The sequence below is a fragment of the Epinephelus lanceolatus genome, chromosome 8 (genome assembly GCF_041903045.1).
Source record: "Epinephelus lanceolatus isolate andai-2023 chromosome 8, ASM4190304v1, whole genome shotgun sequence".
Classification (NCBI taxonomy): Eukaryota; Metazoa; Chordata; class Actinopteri; order Perciformes; family Serranidae; genus Epinephelus; species Epinephelus lanceolatus.
The window spans coordinates 13290877-13309659 of NC_135741.1; the positions used below are offsets into that span (position 1 = coordinate 13290877).

At 40.7% G+C, this 18783-nt stretch overlaps 1 protein-coding gene across 7 annotated transcripts in view; it reads left to right on the plus strand.

The window, feature by feature from the left end:
* Window positions 1-18783, plus strand: part of LOC117257681 (synaptotagmin-2-like) — an 89817-nt gene that overhangs the window by 60146 nt on the left and 10888 nt on the right. For all 7 annotated transcript variants that reach the window (XM_033627948.2, XM_033627946.2, XM_033627951.2 and 4 more), the window contains 2 exons: window positions 11129-11346; window positions 11706-11866. In XM_033627948.2, coding sequence (XP_033483839.2) covers window positions 11151-11346; window positions 11706-11866 — 357 coding nt within the window. In that variant the 5' untranslated portion in view covers window positions 11129-11150. The remainder of the gene's footprint in view (window positions 1-11128; window positions 11347-11705; window positions 11867-18783) is intronic.

Consider the following 18783-nt stretch of genomic DNA (forward strand, 5'->3'; position numbering starts at 1 on the left):
ATCTCAGCCCGGCTTTTCCGACTACAGTAATGCTCTGTCTGATGGATCTAATAAAATACTATGCCCCCTTGTTCTCTAAATGTTCCAGTACACATTTTCAGCTGAAATCGAGTCCAGACGGATCAGAGGTCAGCTGTGACTCAGCGGTAGCCGAGCCAATATTCTCTTCCTGTTTGCTTCAAGTGTGTTTATCATAAATTCAAGATGCACGTGACGTCTTTGAACCAATACCTATTTAAATGATATCCTCGAAATCTTGCACAACTTGGCTCGCACCTAAAATAGCTCAGTGGGATTCAGATGAAAGAGACACTCAGCATAGCAAATACAAAGTCAGAGCACACATACACACACACACACACACATGCAACTTCCCAGAAAGAGATAATCTCCCCCGCTGTGAAAGACATACCACTTTGCATAAAAGTAGCATTTGCGTAAATCTGAAATGATCAAATTAAGAGTCTCTCTCTAGTACTTGGAAAAAGTTAGTGACTTCTTGTACATTTTTAAATAATCCAACCCAGTTTACTGAAGCAATCACATTAGTGAGACTTGAAGGAAATGAAGCCGCACAGGATGTGCAGCTACTACAGCTGGAGGCCAAGCACGCCGCCCACCCACGCATAACCCGTAATGTCACAGATGGCAGGGGCCTCAGTGGAGGCTGAATGATTTCATTGGGGTCACATTATAAAGATTACTTTCTACCTCTTGAGGACCCCAGTCGTCTGGTGGCCTGTAACAACGCAGCAGCCATTTCTGCTGTTGTTTCTCTTTGACGACAACAACCTTTTCACAGTGACTAATATTCAATACTTAATTTGCCGCCCCACTGCTCCTGACTGTTGCCCCGAGCTGCAGTTGCATGACCCCATGACCAGTTTTCTCTCCTTTTACAGAGGCCATTTTGAAAGACATACACAGGGTTTCAACTATGTGCTGCATTGCATCACAACAGCACCAAATTTAAGTTTAGATTCAAACACATATAGATTGGCCACTGGCAGACAGCAGTGTGAAGTGATTTACAGGCACGTTGTAAAGGCTGGGGGAAAACAAAAGGACTTTGCCGTCTGGCTGTAGATTGTTAATTAATTGCTGTTCAGGGTACTTGTTGTCGTGTAATGAAACAGCTGCATGACTTTTAGCTCCCTCTCCTTAGGTTGTTTTCTCTTGTATCTGACCTGGGTGCTAATAAGCCTTCAATAAACACAATTCGCCCCCGTCTCACATGGCACTGGCTTATCTGCGGCTGGGGTTTCCTGTCACTGGGGAGGATGTCACACTTTGTGGTCAGTGGGTCATCAAACGCATGACTTCAGATAAGGCAGCAGCATCTCTTAGTCATGTGTTTGAGAGCAAGGAGATGTAGTTATTATCATTAGAGTTTGACAGGTGGGAGGCAATTAAGTAAGAGCAGTTAGCCTGTAGGCATATCTGAGCGTTTCTAAGTGACTCATATTTTTCTCTAATGATGATGAAGACAACATATGATGTGATAATCCATTAGTGTGCATGAGTGTGATTAAAATATCTCCTACTAATCTTATTTATCTCTTATACTCTTATTTATTGCATTAAACATATGCAGTTGAGCCCAATGAATATACTGCGAAGTGCATCCTCCGAAGCATATGGGTTAAGACGCTGACCACAAACCACAACATCCCTGATTAACTGGGTTTCATTTAAAAAATTACGATACCAGTAGCCATATCTTAAAGTGATACAGAGACCAATAGAGTACATTATTTGATACCCATTATGTAAATAGAGTGGCGTGTAGTATTGCCATACTTTGTAATGTTTTGGCGGCATCTTGACACGTTGAACTTCCAACTTTGTTAAATACACCACCCTCGACTTCACCACACCACAGACTGTATAGGTTATAGCTGCTCACACGTCGCTTGAAATCAAAGAACACTTGCAGTCATTGGATGCAAGCAAAACCATACAAATAGATGTTTTCTAGACCTTGGTACAAAAAGGGTCGAATGCAGGTATCGTTGGACTGGAGAAGTTTTGATACTACTTGGCACTACCTTATTCTGGTGCGGTTGACACCTTAAAGCAGTGGTTCCCAACTGGTTCAGCCACGGTGGCTAGATTTTTCCTTAGTCAGTAGTTCACGCAGTTTGATACATGCAGCGCCATACTTGCATTTGGCCATGTCATCAAGCTAGTTTGCTGTCCATTAGTTGCTCACTCTACAGCAGGAAATGGCACTAATGTAAATTCACTGGACTTAAAGTTGAGGTCCATTCAGAATGGACCCATGGCCCATTTTTGGACCACAACCCACCAGATGGGAAGCACTGCCATAAAAGGTATAATGTACCAATACCCAGCCCTATTCCCTGATTTGAGTCCGGCTTGTGTCATTCATTTCCTGCCATCTCTCCACTGTCTGTAATAAAGGCACAAAAATACCAGAAGTATAGAAATACTTAAGCTGCAAGAAAAAAGACACCATGGGCTTTCTCGGAACTATAATAACCCTGCTAACAACACGTTACAGAGACCTATACTGTAATCTGTATTCATAATGTCATATGACGTGCCCTTTTGACTGTGCAATATATAATTAAAAAAAAAAAACCTTTAATTTTGAATTCCTTGTCTGTCCACTGTGTTTGTTCCAAATTAGAAATGGCAAAAAGGAATCTGCAAAAACAAAAATGGGCATTTTATTTTTCGTTTTTTGTCTGGCAACAAACAACAAATAGACTACGTGACTTTTTTTTTCATCTCCAAACGAAAAAGGAAAAACGGCTCTGTTTTCTATTTTTTCATTTTTGGTTGACTTTTGGTTTGTTTTGTTTTTAAAGTACAGATGAATTACGAAGTACCCCATGAAACCCTGACCTGTTATCATGCACTGTAAGAGTAAGACTCAAGGTAGACGTCATCAGCTCTTTTGCATTTATGTTATTACATCTATGTCAAAAATCCTATAGGAGAAGGTGCAGGTAGCGACGTCAGAGAATTATTTGGCTGTTTCAAGAAGAAGTCCTTAATATGAGCTATAGTTAAGCAAGTCTTTACTCTAGGTGTACCACGTGAGCCATTTCAAAGACAAATTTCCATTGCCTTGTGATGGAGAAAGTATTCCTGATTCTTGTTATATAAATTCTGTGTTTTCTTTTGGAACAGCACGAATGTAATGTTTGTTTATTCCCACCACAAAAGCACAAGTAGTTTTTTAATCCATTCAAAGTTGGATGTGTTCTTAAAAACAAAGAGTTGAGGTCTTTTGAAATGAAAGAAGCACACAACACAGCCTCTCCCAGTTTCCACTGATGCCTCCTCAAAGTAGTCTCTATTTTTTTTTTACAGATATTGAAGCCATCTGCTTTCACCTTCATGTGTCTCAGCTGATAGACTTTAAGAGACACGTTAAACCTTTATGTATCACAGTTAATTTCTCAGTTAAACTGCCGTGTTAGTACGTGTGGTTGCTACACCCTGTTTGTTTGTGCACCAAAGATAAAAGTGCTTGATCCCCATCCAACTCGGAGCAGTGTGTTTAGTGATAAGGGCCGGATCATGCCCATGGCTGCGCTGCTCTGGGGCGGGGAGCCGAGCCATTTTGTTTTAACTAATTCTGATGACTCAAACGCTAACGAAATGAGACGCACGTTGGGAGATGAGGCTCAAAACTCCCACAGATTTCAGTAATTGAGTATTATATGAATTGCATATTGGATAAGAGGTCTATTTTTAACTTGTGTTCGTCACAGGGAATGTTTCCTGAGCATTGATGCTATTGCGTCAGGATCACCCCGCCCCACACACAACACTGTCACACACATTTACACCTGGACCTAGACAGTCTGAACTGGCCACCGTGCAGCTTCACTATAGAAGATAGAGGTTGAGAACCTTGCTCAAGGGCATCTCAGTGGTGGTAACATGCGAGTGGCAAGCAGGGCTCTATTACGTCCTTTCCAAGATTTCATTTGTTGGTTCAGGTATTGAACCACCAACCTCCCATATTACAACTTAATACAAGCTGTATGCAAATATGGAAACTCTTGCATGTATCTTTTGTATATCGTGTTATTTCTGATTTTTAGCCACACTGCTAACTTGATAGGGATGACAATATCTGTCAACTGGTCCACTGCTTTGGTCCAGAATGACATTTCATAACAGCTATGATGGATTGCCCTGAAAATGTGGCACAGACATCCATCTTTTTTATCTTTTTTTATTGAGTTTTTAAACGTTTTACGTAAACAGTAACATTTTTACATAGAAAATAAGTATAATATCCCCAACCCAACTGGCAAGGAAAAAAATAAATGAATAAATAAATACGTAATAATAATAATGATGATAAAAGTGCATACATAAATAAAAGAAATAACAACATAAAATTATAATCACAGCAGTGCATAATTTGCAAAAAGCTTCGAATTATTCAAAATTATGTGTTTCCAATAAGTCCATATAGGGGCTCCACAAACAAACAAACAAAGTTCTTGTCAGAGGATGAATCCTAATGACTTTGTTGATCCCTGACTTTTCTTCTAGCGTAACCAGTAGGTGACCACCTTAACTTATCCACTGAAATATCTCAACATCTAGAAAATTAATTTGGCACAAAATGACATACAGAAATTCCTGGTTCCCACATGATTTATCATGTGACCTCTCTGACTTTAGGGTTCCCTCATCTTTTCAACTGCCACCACCATCAGGTGCTTATGTTGGCACTGTACGTTTCTGCAAACCACAGACTCAAAACTTTGTACTTTTCATACGTATCATATTAACATTTCTAAAGTAATGATGCATGGATGATGTGACACCTACGTGAAGCACCTGCCAAGCTGCAGACCACTGCAGATATATGTTTGAGACCTATAAACAACAAAACTGGTGGTTTTTAGAGAGTGACTGCTGCATTTTCGGCTGCCTTTTAGCCACCAAACGCTGTTGTTTTTTAGCAACCAGTTGCTGTTTTCCAGTGGTAATAGTGCCACAAAATGCTGTTGCTTTTTTCAGAGACATTGCTGTGTTTCCAGTCTGGATTGTGTCACAAAAACTGGGTATTTTAAGCCAAAACATGGTCTTGTCCTAACATAACTAAGTGTTTTTGTGCCTAAACCTAACCACAGGGTTAGGTGGTACATATCCACTACATAATAACGCACAAATGTAACTTATCTGTGGTTTGCGGAAATGTATAATACCAAGATTTATTTTGGTGATTGGGTTGTGTTGTAACTGCTAATTAGCATGCAAACACACTAAACCAAGATGGTATACAATATCCTGTTAAACATCAGCATGTTAGCATTGTCATTATGAGCATGTTAGCATGCTTACATTAGCCTTTGGCTTGAGTCACTACTCTTCCTACGTGCAGTCTAATAAAGCTTAGCAAAATTTAGTCTTGAGTCTGTTGAATTTAAATTATTAAAACAGCTAGATTTCCTATTATGTATGTTTGTTTCGGTTTATATGGAGATTTCAGGATTGAGCTATTTTGAGCTACTGTACCTGTTTGTTTTGAAGTAGGTTAAGTTTGATGATCTAGACATCCTGTGCATTTTGGCAGCCTCAGTCAACAGATAATAATAATTCCTCCCAAAAAAAGGACCACAAAAGGTAAAAGACTTCCCTCCTCAAAGAAAAGGCAGTTTATGTAGTTGATTTGTCTGGAGTGAGCACTGAGAGCTGGCAGTGAAGCAGGACTAATGGCTGTCATAAAACAATAGCGTAAGTCTGTGTCCTCTCTGTCCATCCTCACTGTCGCCCTCAGAGCGGAGGAGATAAAATGCTGGAGCACATATCCATGAATGTTAATTTAATTGGTCTGGCTCGGCCTGATGTGAGGGACAAACAGGATAAAATGCACATAAACCTCAGGTGTAAGTGGATGCTTTTAACATGTCCCAATATCTACAGTATTAGAGAACACGCTCGTTTTTTAAATGTGTGATGGGTTTAAGTGATTCTGAGTCATTTTTTCAATTTTCTCAATAACGCTAAACCTTGTACGTATATTAGCTCAGTTTTCATTTCAGGATATCACAACAAGGTGTTAGATGTTCGTAACATCAGCCCACATAACAGCAGTCATTTTAGAGACATATATTTTAAGATGTGTAAACCTGGTTCTGGCCCCTGAATAATACAAGCTCATCCGTCCCGCTGTCAGTCTCAATTTAAATAATTTATATGTGGCAATAAATAGAGGCTCTGGCACCAACTTGGAGAATTGGCACTTGAGAAATAGGAAATTCCTCTCCGTTTTTTACCCATATCGCCATGACTTTAATAAAATCAACAGCAGAAGTCTCCTCTTGTTATGCTTGTCATCTTTCTCTGCTTTCTGAATGGAGGTCTCGCCCGATCACTCATCACTCTGTCGGCAGGCTGCTTTCAGCTGCACTTGTCACACTGTGATTTCTGGAACCGATAAGAGCTCTGATTGAACATTTGTTTGGCCTGTGGAAACACCAGCGGAGGACGGCTTGTAGTTGTTCATTTTGTTTGTTTCTATGGTTTTAAACACCTCCGCCGGTCAGGCACTGTTGGCCTGAGCACAGGGCAGCGTCCAGACAAAACAAAGGTGCGATAAATTGAGAATTGATAGTTATTTCTCGTAAATACTGTCAGATCTGTTCTCAAATCATCGTCCATGACCCTTGCAATGCTGTGAAATATGTTGGAAACACTGTAAAGTGGCAGACTGTGGTGTGGACTGCCATAATCAATCATTTTATGAAATGAATTCTTGTGCACCTCCTCGGTGGGAATGGATTGAATGTACAAACTGAAAGGTTTAGACCTTGGCTGAGTCATAAAAAACAAATTTGTCTTATGTTTCCAAAAGTTTATCGCAGCTGTTTCGCACTTCTTGTATTGTCGTGTATTTTTTTCACCTGTTGGTGAAATAACATGACAAAAAAAGTGACATATATACGTAGAACATAGATAGGACAGACATAATGGACAGAGATACAGACATGGCATAAAGCAGTTATGGTAATGTATCTGATGATTTGATAAGAGTCCGAGAGTAGAGATTAAATTACGCTATTGTTGTGTATAAAGACAGGCATGTGAAACTCTTATCTAACTAAAATGGAAGGAGTTTCTGTCTGGTCGTCCTTGGATTTTCTCAACAACAGTTCATTCTATCGACTTCACACTTGGCGATTGTGTTGCTCAGGACACAAAGTGCAATGTGAAGTGCAAGCTCTTGAGATCTACAGGGCATACTTATTAGTAGTCATTACTACAGACAGGAGTAGTTGCTCAGTGGCACAAAGGACCAAAAAGTTCAATTTCCAGGTATAAAATTATCCAGATCTTCCCAATCTATGGGCCCATAGAGCAAGTGCACCAGCATTTCCCTTAACTCGGCCTCCCAACTACTCTGTCCCAGGGTTACTCACATTAATGACAGTAGGAAAATACCTCTGTATTCGACTATTAGTGAATTTTACAACTTTTAAGACATAAGTGACTGTACTGGGATGTTGATGTACCTAAAAACAAATTAAATGCTGATTTTCAGGCATCTTTTTCACAATGTAAGTCTATGGGGAAAACTCTTTTGGGAACCACAGCATCATGTGACGGACCTGAATGCTGTAATTCCAGGTCAAACTGGCTTCAAAGCCCGGCCGCCTGGGGGCTTGGCAGAGAACAGATAGAGCAAGACTATAGATGTTCCTTTTTTAGCTATCTAAGCATCAGCAAAGCACCTTTTTGAAATGCATGCCTCTGTTTCCAGTAATGGCCTGGCTTTGACTTCATTCAGCCCATAAAATATTCGTGTGAGCTTTATGCGAGCATACTCTGCCACTGCCAGGGGATGCAACTATGTCATGGCAGGTATATTGCTCAGGACCCAAGGAAGCGCAGCCTCGGGTGTGTTGTTGGGATGAGCAGTTCTCGAGAAAGCTGCAAGCAGCAGCATCACATGCAAAGCAATCGGCTCGTTACAAACAGGCACATTTTGTACAGACACTGCACTATATGTCACTATTTATACTCGTGCTGCCATATATCCAATGCATCAACTGACTTGCGTGCACTGGGTTCATTCTTTACATTCATTGCATCCATCGTCACTGATATATTGTTATTTAAGAAGTAATTCTGTTTCATCCTGCTTGCAAATAAGACCTCTCAGTTTGAGCGTTATGAGTTTTGCATAGAACATAAAATGTGTGTATTTTTATTAAGTACGAAGATGCAATTTTTCTTTCTGCATCTTATATCAGAGCCACTTCTGTTCAAATTTTGCTACAGTACACCCTGCATGTTTAATGTGTGCTTCAGGGTGATGGGTGCCACTCAGAAGCTTCAGTCGATGATGTCATCTGTTTTTTTCCCAAGCCATGTGCCTCCAGCTGTCTTTGTTGTTGCTCTGTTTTTGACACAGATACGTGTTGGTGGACAAGAGAGGCCTCTGGCAAAGAAATAGATTATTTCACTTTGATCATAATTTGATCTGGATTTATTAGGCAATACGTTATTTTAGTCCTACTGTAATTATTCAGCTAACAAGAACTGAATGGCACCATCATGGAAACATTCTGTTATAACAGCAAAACAACAACCTGTTTTTATTTCTTTCATACTATGCACCTCACTACTGGAACGAACTGCAGAACAAACTAAAGTTACAGACATTAATTTCTCTGGGGGACTCAAGTGTAAACACATTCTGCTTGTTTATATATTTTACACTGGTTTTGAATATTTTAATTATTGTGTGATGACTGCTTTATGAGAATTAATTGTCTTTTTGTGATATTGTTTACTTCTAATTTGCTCCCAGATCTATCTTATAAAAAGAATAGTGAACTACGTAACACCAGTACAAATATAAAAAAGAAGCATTTGCATCCATGGAACTGGAGACACACCAATGACAAATCCAGCAAAACCAGTTTTTGTTTGCTGGTCTGGTTGTGTTTGCTCTTGTGGCAGATGTAGAGGAAAGGATTAGTGTTACAGGTGGGGACCTTTTGAAGATATATTCGCTCAGTACCACCAGCAGACGCCCTAAATATAATTGATATATCTATGTGTTATTGCCAGTGCTCCTGAATTACATCACGCTACATTTATTTGGCACTTTTCGCCAAGTTTCTCTAGTTTTACTCTTGCACACTTATAATTATACAATAAGCCACAAGCGGCTGTGGTTTAGACTGATTTTAGAACAGTTTAAATCACAGCCTCTCGCTGCTTATTGCTGTTATAAAATGATTACTACACACAGAAAATAAATACAGCTGCAAAATATGCAACAATTTATTGATAACAACCATACCTCCCTTAAGCATTGTAGTTCTTCAGTAACATTTAGTATAATAGTTGCCAAGCAACGCCGAGACACAGCGGAAAGTGCTGGCTGCTTTACAAATCTGTGACAACATGGAGGCAAACAAGTTCAGCCCCATGGAGTCAAGTAAAAAACAATGTATTGACCATTGGCAACTTACGTTCTCTTTACCCGAGCTGTTGTTACAATGTAGCCCGGTGACTTGTAGCCCCATTACCTGCTGAGTAACTGGGATACACTGTGACAAAAATGATATTGCTAACATTTGACAACAAAGCTAGAGAAAAGTGAGCACCATAGGCTACAGATAATAACACACAAGCTAGCTAAAGTTACATCATTCAAAGTATACTATGCAGGATTGTCGGTTACTGTTTGTAAACACAATGACCAGTGAAAATAAAGGTAAAAGCCAATTCCAGATTTACTCTGATTTGGTGTTTTGCCTCACTATATTTGCGTTTTTTCGGCGCCATGACTCTTGGATGCCTGCTGTTAACAGTCTGGCACCTGGGGTCTCATTTATAAACATTGTGTACACATAAAATGAGGCCTAAAAGAGCCGTACGCAACTTCCCACGGAAAAGTTGTTATCTATAAAAACTTTGACCCATGGTTATGAAGATTTTGGAGACAGGGAATTGGCAACCAGATGGTGAGGTGGAAGCCTGATTGTAGAAACTGTCGAATATTCTTTTGGCTTTTGTCCGTACAAGTATTTTTAGTATGGATCCTGCTCACTGTGGGGGTACATGCCCATAAACATTACGAACACAGAAAATAAGAAGGAAATAAGAAAGTACAGGCAGAGGGCAGAGTCTCTGCAGAAAAATACACCGCCACACACTTCTAGTTGGTAAGCGATGATTGAGAGGGATTACTTCTGTATGAGTCTATACATTGTCTTTTTAGGAAAATCCTCGGAGTATATCTTTAACCTACCATAGATCATTGGTGTAGTTTGTCCACTCTGGGTGGAGGTAAAAGGCTGGGGGTATGGGTAGCAGTAGTGACAAATATTTTTCCAATGAAGTGGCAGGAAGCAGTTTCTTTTGAGGCATCTTTGTGCATTCATCAAATGTCAGCGTTGAGTTCTCCTGACTGTCCTCGTCCGGGTGGATGATAAATGATTCAGGCTCAGTTAGCAGTTTGCCCTCTTTAGCTCTGCCTCCTATATAACAATAGGTGACAAACTGGGGCAGCAGTACTGAAATTATGATGCGGACACAGCTGTGTGTTGAGGAAGTATTTTACAGTGGTTTCGAAAGTGACTCGGCCAATCAAGAACTGGAACTCTCCGTTTTATAAGTTGTAATTTGGGGTTCAGTGTTTTGCCACGGATCAAACCACCAGTCTCATAACAGCTCTCTACCACCTGAGCTACAGGAACCTTTTGATCCTTTTTCATTATTTTCACAGCTCTATTAACGTGTAAGTTACTAAACCTCATGCATCCACTTAGGCAGTTAAATTAAACAAACCATGACAGGTGGTATTTTGGAAATAGACCATTATTAATTCCCCATTTTGATTGTTTTCTGGTGGCTTAATGCATTATTATGAACTACAGAACCTGTGTGTCATCACCTTTTTTTCCTTAAAGGCCACAATATGTGTATTTGCACAACAAACCTGAATCCTCTGTGTGATTTTTCTTTTTCAAATGGTCCCAAAACCTTGTCTCAAACCTTCGCTGAGCACCCGTCAGTGTCTGCGTGTGAATAATTTGACACACAAGTGGAATATAAAGATGGCAGGATACTCTGGCCTCTTCCTTAATGACAGTGTTTTCATGCTGTTTTTCAGGAACTGTGTGTGTGCAGCTTAAATGACGAAGTGGAACTTGTTCCGGCATCAGACAACGCCCATGGTCGCTGCTAAGCCAACGGGGGCCAGTGCCTTGACTGTGACTCCAGCCCCCGTCGCATCAGTCTCTGCCGACAACACCACAGAGCCGGTTAACAAGAACGATGTCTTCGACGAGATCAAAAACAAGTTCCTAAATGAAATCGACAACATTCCACGTGAGTGCCAGACGAAATCCAAACATGTTGCGATCAACCAATCTGTATTGATGTGGCTCTAAGCAATGATTTTAGAATTAGATTTTCTGTTTAGCTGCAGGCATTGGCAGCCTCATAATGTCTTTATTCAGTATTGATCACTGGCTGCCCTTCCTAATGGCAGAGAAATCTAATTTTCACCCAATCTAATTGCTAACCTAGCACCTCTTACTAAATATATTTGGCCCAGGACATGACATGGAGTAGGCTAAATGATTGGTTGGTCAAATGTCAAAGTATTTTGCCTTTTTTTCTTCTCTTTCTCTTCTCTTTCGGTATGGATGTGCCATTCTATACATTGGTCTGTATGTTCCCCTCAGTGCCGTCCTGGGCCATCATTGCCATTGCCGTGGTCGCTGCTTTACTCATTCTAACATGCTGCTTCTGCATCATCAAGAAATGCTGTTGCAAGAAGAAGAAGAACAAGAAGGGCAAGAAGGGGAAGGGGGACATGGGAATGAAGAACCTGAAAGGGGGAGAGGTATGTTGTTCCGCAGGGGGTCGCATCACAGTCGAGGGGATTTCCGCCTACATTGTGAACAAAGCGACGCACACCAAAGACAACTTTAGCCTGTTGATGAGCCTATTATGCAGTCCCTCCAGGATGTTGTGTTTTTGCGATTGTAACAATTAACACAAACTCAGCCAGTCCCTGTGAATTCTGCACAACCTTTCAATTCTGTCCAATCACAGCAACTTAACCACAAATTTGACTTTTTAAAACGAGTAAAATCTCATTTCATTGTAGAGCTGAGTGCGGCGTATTGATTCTCTCAGACCCCATCTGTCTCTGTTTATTATGAGACTGATGCTGCAGGACCAGAGCTCTGTGCCTGAGACACACACACACACACACACACACACACAGTGACGGGGCTAACTGTTAGCATCACACTAATGATGCTCAGCACAAATTCAATCAGGAAGACTTTCTTTGTGCTCATCTGTTCACAGTTCTCTCCATCCCACTCCCACTGCTTCCTCCAATCAGCTGACTATAGGTGTTCACTCTTCTAGGTGTCCAGTCAAACTTTGCCACGATCTCCATCAGCCAATTAGGATGTTACTGCAAAATTTAAAATCTGATCTCTCCTCTGCTGTCGTCAGCCGTCATTTAAAGATTATTTTTAGGGGCTTTTTCATCATTAATGACAGGATAGGGGTTTTTTTTTAAGTGTGAAAGTGGGAGAAAGAGGGGACGACAAGCAGCAAAGGGCCGTGGGCGCAAATTGAACCAGTGGCTGCTGCGGCAAGGACACTGTCTTTGTACATGGGGCGCCCGCCCTACCTACTGAGCTGCTAGGCGCTCCTGTCAGCTGTCATTTTAGGCAGAACTGTCGCGCCTTCCTCCACCTCGTTAACGTCTAGCTATTGTATCCAGAGTCCAGGACGAGTTCACTAAAGGCCCGTTTCTCTACTCATCTAGATCATCAGCACCTCTCCATCTTCTCCACATCTTCATAGTATCTTCACCACCTCTACCACCACCAGTGTCTAGATCCAGGGGCATTTCCTGTTCTACTATGGATTCATCACCCTCCTTTAATATATATACCATCTTAATGGAGTTTAATCGGTAAAGACTTCTTACATTTTTCATACATATGCGCAAATTCTTCTCACTAAAAATTAGTCTCTTCTGATTGAACTAACCAAACATGTCGGTGAAGATTCTTAGTCATCCAGGTCATGGTAATCATAAGTGCTATATCGTAGGCAACTGGACTTGCTTGCGTCTCTTGAAGACGTTTCGCCTCTCATCCAAGAAGCTTCTTCTTCTGCTTCTTCTTCTTCTACGACATAGCACTTATGATGACGTTACCAAACATTTATTAATAAGTTTAAGGACAGAGTCGGGTTGTTTCCACGTTGGTATTAACGGCTCGGTGTTGGATGTTAAGCGCTGCGGTGGCGCTTCAGCCCAAGCATCAAAACATGATAAGTAGTGATGAGAGAGCCGCTCATGGAGACGGTCCGTCAGCACTGCGTTGATCATCAGCTATCAGGTGTTGCTGCCTACCCAACACCACGACCAACGTCACAAATAGACTCTAATTTTGTGGAAAACACTGAATACTCAAAGTAATAAGCTCTGAATCTGAGACAGCATCACAACTGTTTTTGCGATTTTCACTTGCCCCCGCAGTTTAATTCTAAAAATTGCCTGTAAACATTGCCATTTTTAAAAGTTGCCACGACAATGTCAAAAACAGCCCGCGTAATCCTGAAGGGACTGATTGTGTAACAGCTGTGGGGCCTACAGTGTAGCTTTGTACTGGAATAGAGGGGAAACACTGATGTAGCATGACACAGCTAATCCTATAATAGTGGGCCCTGTGTTGCACATTTTATTCCAGTAACAAGTTTCCTGTTTAAGAAGTATCAGATTACACATCATTTGTACAGGCTGTCTCTTGAACTCTTGAATGCCTTTCTAACCCAGTCAGTGTGTTCTCCGCAGGTGTTAATTACATTCTTTATCCACCATGATTATTTTTCATTTTTCTCTTTCTTTCTTTCTTTTTTTTTTTTTTTTGTTATTTAATGTATTTGTCATTAATGTTATTGTTGCTCTTTCTCTCACTTGTGCTTCGGGATTTGAGTGGAAAATGACAGGACTCTTATCTATTCAGCCCAACCATTGTTTTCCCCAGTCATTAAAGAGTAATTATGAAAATTAGTAGTTAGCACAATGCCGTTGTTTTGGGGCCTGTAATTATTATTTTTCACACATACGTGATGGATGATCTGACATAGTACAATATGAATATATCCCAAAAAAATGTGGAGTTATTTTAAAAACCCGACGGCCCTGCTGCACAAGATATGATTGTGCTAATGAGGAGGCTTCTCTATCTGTCATTTTCCTCGCTCCCCACAGTGTAGCTGACTACATTTGCTGTGATTACACTTCTTTGGTGTCTGCTGTGAGTTCAATCTCTTCCTTTGTCTCTGCTCTCCTCCTTCCTGCTTTGTGTCTTATGTGTGCTCCGTGTATCTTGACTGTGGTGGACTTCTCTGCCTACGGTAGGTCTGATAGCACGCGGCGCCCCTCTCTGGCCGCTCTGAGTAAGCGCAGACCAGGGCGGGGGGGGGGGGAGCGGTGGTGGGGGGGTTGGGTGGGCTTGGGCTTGGAGGGGTTGGATTGCAGTGATGATGACAATGAGTGCTATGGCTTCCTTAGTTTTTTGCAAGCTTAGGTGCTGCGGGTGCTTGAGGAATCTATGGGAGCGATTAAGCTGCTTCGCAAAATCCACTGAACTGATATGCCGCACCAACTGCTATGTCTTGAATATCCAGAGATTGCAATTATTTTGGCAAAAAAACAACAGAACAGAGACGTGTTTAAGTGTCTATGGTTTGAAATGAACATGAAACTCATCCTATGGTTGAGCCTTTGAATGACGAGTGCACTCAGCAACTCACTAGAGATCACTAACATGCATGTGCAAGGGGTAAGCTGGATATTTGTCAAATAATAAGCTGGAACTTTACCTAACTGAGAGCTTTGAGCATGTTTCCACCGTGACAGGCCTCGATTGTGCAACACGACCAAAAAAACGGACACATCACAAACCTCCAGAATTACGCTGACGTGGGTCTGAAATTAACATGCTGCGCCCCCACTTGCGTGCAAACACGCTCCGAGTTCCACGACAGATAAAGCTGTTTGTATCTCTTGACAAAGACCAGCATATTCCCTTGCAGTAGGTACCATTGAATGGCCACAACTTGACTTGAGAGTAACTTTCCTGGATGACCCATGCTGCTGACATACTTGGTGACAAGTCATTGACCTCCTCTCTCCCTGAAGCACTCGGGTCTCACTGAGGAGAAATGGTGGGCCAGAATGTTTGCCCACGCCTCACTTGGCTTTGATTTTAGTCCATCCAAAGTTAAACAATCAACTGGCTGCTTTAATGCACATTTGTCGTAATGAAAACCTTAATATTGGGCTCATGATTCACCCCATTGAGTTCACCAAAGGGCATACATTCAGACAAACCATGTCTTTGTCTTTGAACCCCCACTGGAAGTTTGAGAACAACTAGAAATTCTCAATGTAGCATGATCCCTCCATGGATGTGTACATTTCACTCAGACTACATAAAGAGAAATTTTTGGGTTTGACAAAAATTTGCTGCAGAAGTAGTTTTTAGAAAAATTAAAGCATTACTTTTATCTTCAGAAATTACGAGGTAATCCATTTTACATTTGCCGCCAAATAGAAACTTGGATCCTGCATTGTGTGGCCTGGCATGCTTGAATGAAAAGCATTTACCACAATAAAGACAGAGAATGCCACATATAAGGATATTGTGTGAGAATGTGTGTGTGTGAGAGAGGGAGAAAGAGTGTTTAAGCATGCATGAGAGCCTGCATGTAAGCAAACGTGTGTGCGAGTGTGTGTACGGTACAGTATGGTGTGTAGTGAGTGTGATGGTGTGTATTATCTGTGTGTGTGCCCTGTTCCTCTTCCAGCTCAGCAGTGAGTAGCTGGACCCTCCAGTCTTGCGAAGACATCAGTGTTTTTTCAAGAAGACAGCCATAGGACAGTAGGCCATACTGAGATATTATCCAGCTTCACGCAGAATCAGAAACTTTACTGTAATGTGCATATCGGAGCATATTGCTTTAACACGATTAGTCACGACTGCCTCTAAAGAGATGAGAAACTGAGGAGGCACTGGGTGTGATGTAAAGGCAAGATTTATTTATCTTATTCATCAATCATCTCAGGAGCCATTAAGTGTCAGTGAAGTGCTGATTTTTGTTCTAGCATATGATCAAGAGTCACAATAATTCACATTGAAGTATCAGCTGGAAAATCTGGACTCTCTTCGGAATAAATTGCGGAATAATTCAGCAATTCAGTTAGCTACAATAATCAGGCCAGACTACAATAACAGCAGCAAAGTCCTATCAGCAATACGAGTGCAAACACATTAATGAAACTTGGGGATGTCAGGAGGCGATAAATGGCACACAGTTAACATTGTCTGGCTGGAAATAAACCTGTTTGTCGAACAGCTTACGCCGTCAGTTTGAGGATATTCGCCTGAAGTTTGAGAGCTTTTCGAGGAAGAGTGTCAGGAATCACTGCGTCAGGAGTTTGATCAAATCACAGCGTTTCCTCAAAGCTCCGTCCTTCAGTTCCTCTCAGGAAGGATGCTCTGATTCTTGTGACAGCTTGTGTTTGAAATGCTGTACACGGGGTGGACAATATAACAAGAATGCCTTGCACTATAGTGCAATGCACTGCAATAGCTCTGCAGTAAAGACTAGTTTGAAGGGCTCACTTTTGTTTCAAGAAGACTGATCTTTATGGTGCCTTTTCTTTTGGGGTAGGGGGTCAAATGTTAATTGTGTTTTAGGCACAACATCTACAAACTATATCAACAACTTGGCTGATAGTTGATTGTTTTTTTTGTTATTTATTCCCCTTTTTGTGCCAGGGAAACAAAGAAATCTTCATTACAAAATGTAACTGAACTGGAAGTCATTCAGTGCTTCATAACACTACCCTTAAAAGAGCACAATTTTAATCATACAAATTTATAACACAACCTGTAATATAACCTTCTTAACCATGAAAAACTTATACTTAAACTTATATATATATATATATTTATATATATATAACAGCTGCAAAAGTTTTTTACTGTATATCATTTAATGTAATTCTCCCTCTAATATCTATTTTAAAATATTGAGAAAACAGATTTCTCCTTCAAACAGCTGTATCTATTCCAGTTTCCCCACCAAAAAACAAATTTTACAAGATCACATTTGAACACATCATGATATATTTTACCTTCACCTAATACTGATATAATTGAACGTAGCATAATGTAACTCATTGCAACTTTGTGAATTGTAAATGGTAAATGGAATTGCACTTGTATCTCTCCTTTCTAGTCTTCCGACCACTCAAAGCGCTTTTTACATGAAGAGCCACATTCACCCATTCACACACACCTTCAAATAATGGTGGCCGAGACTACCGTACAAGGTGCGAGCTGCTGTAGAGCTTTAACACACTCACACACTGATGGAACAGCCATTGGGAGCCATATTGGGTTCAGTATCTTGCTCAAGGATACTTGGACATGTGGACTGGAGGAGCCAGGGATCGAACCACTGATCTTCGGATTAGTGGATGACCTGCTGGTAGTTCTGGCCATCGGCTGCAAACAGCTAATTGTAACTAGCTCTCTTCCTGCTGATTTCAACACAGATTTGTTGTGTATAATGTCAGATGAGGGAAACCATAGAGTGCGTTTTTTGAGGCGTCAATAGTGAGTTTACTGTGTCCTTTTGTTCCGAAGAAGTCTCGGGAAGATCTCGGTTCATCCCAGACACGTCTTCTATTGTCCCCAGAATGGGACACGGTTAGTCTTGAACCCTGCTTTTTAGCCCGCTGAAAATTAACGCGACACAACAGAAAAACATCGGCCACTGTCATCTGTAAACTTTATCTTATTACCGATAGACCGGTGGCAGTCCACAAGTTGAATACCAGCCAATACGTCCCATCCACCCATGCCCACATTGTTTCAGGCACATTCTATTAATGTTAGCTGCTGTAGGCTAGATTCCAAGTTTGCTATTTTATTGAAGGCCAGAATCCAATATGACCACGAAGAGAGACTGAGGGTAAAGTCTGCAAACAGTGGCCTATGTTGTTGAAGCATAAAGGATGAATTGTCATCAAGAAGAGAGAGAGATGGATTTGGACCTTAGCTCAAATCTGATAAAGAATCATTAACACATTTCCAAATAGTAGCAGCAAGAGGCTAGTCCCAAAACATGTCCCTGGAGTAATAATAGGACAAAAAGTACAGTTATAGGAAGCAGGGTATGAAATTAACAAAATATTTTGGGGGCAATTTTGGCCCCCACGGTCTAAAAAATGGGGGCATTTTCAAAATGTTTGGGGGCCATCAAAAAATTGTAATTATGTTCTAACAATAAGCACATGAAAAGCAAAACAAACTAAGATAGTGTCTTCACTCTTCAGTAGAAACCACTATAAATGAAATAAATAATGGGTTACATAAAGTTACGGTTGCAAAATATCACTCAGATTTCCTATAATTCAACCAGTTTAAATGTGATGATTTAACCATTAATCTACTGATAGCAGTACTAATGTTTCACCACATTACAGTTACTTTTACTGTTAAAAAGGCCAAATTACTATAAATTCCTTAGATGCAATCCTGGAAGTAAGTTAATTTAAAATTTAACATTCATTCTACCTTAATTTTTCATTAATTTGTCATTGTGTAGACACAGATCACCCAAGAAATGGTTAATTTATACTTATGGTACAGCAAAGCCCCCTCCCCTTCTCTGTCAGATTACTCTCACGTAATCAGTGCAACCTCGTTGATT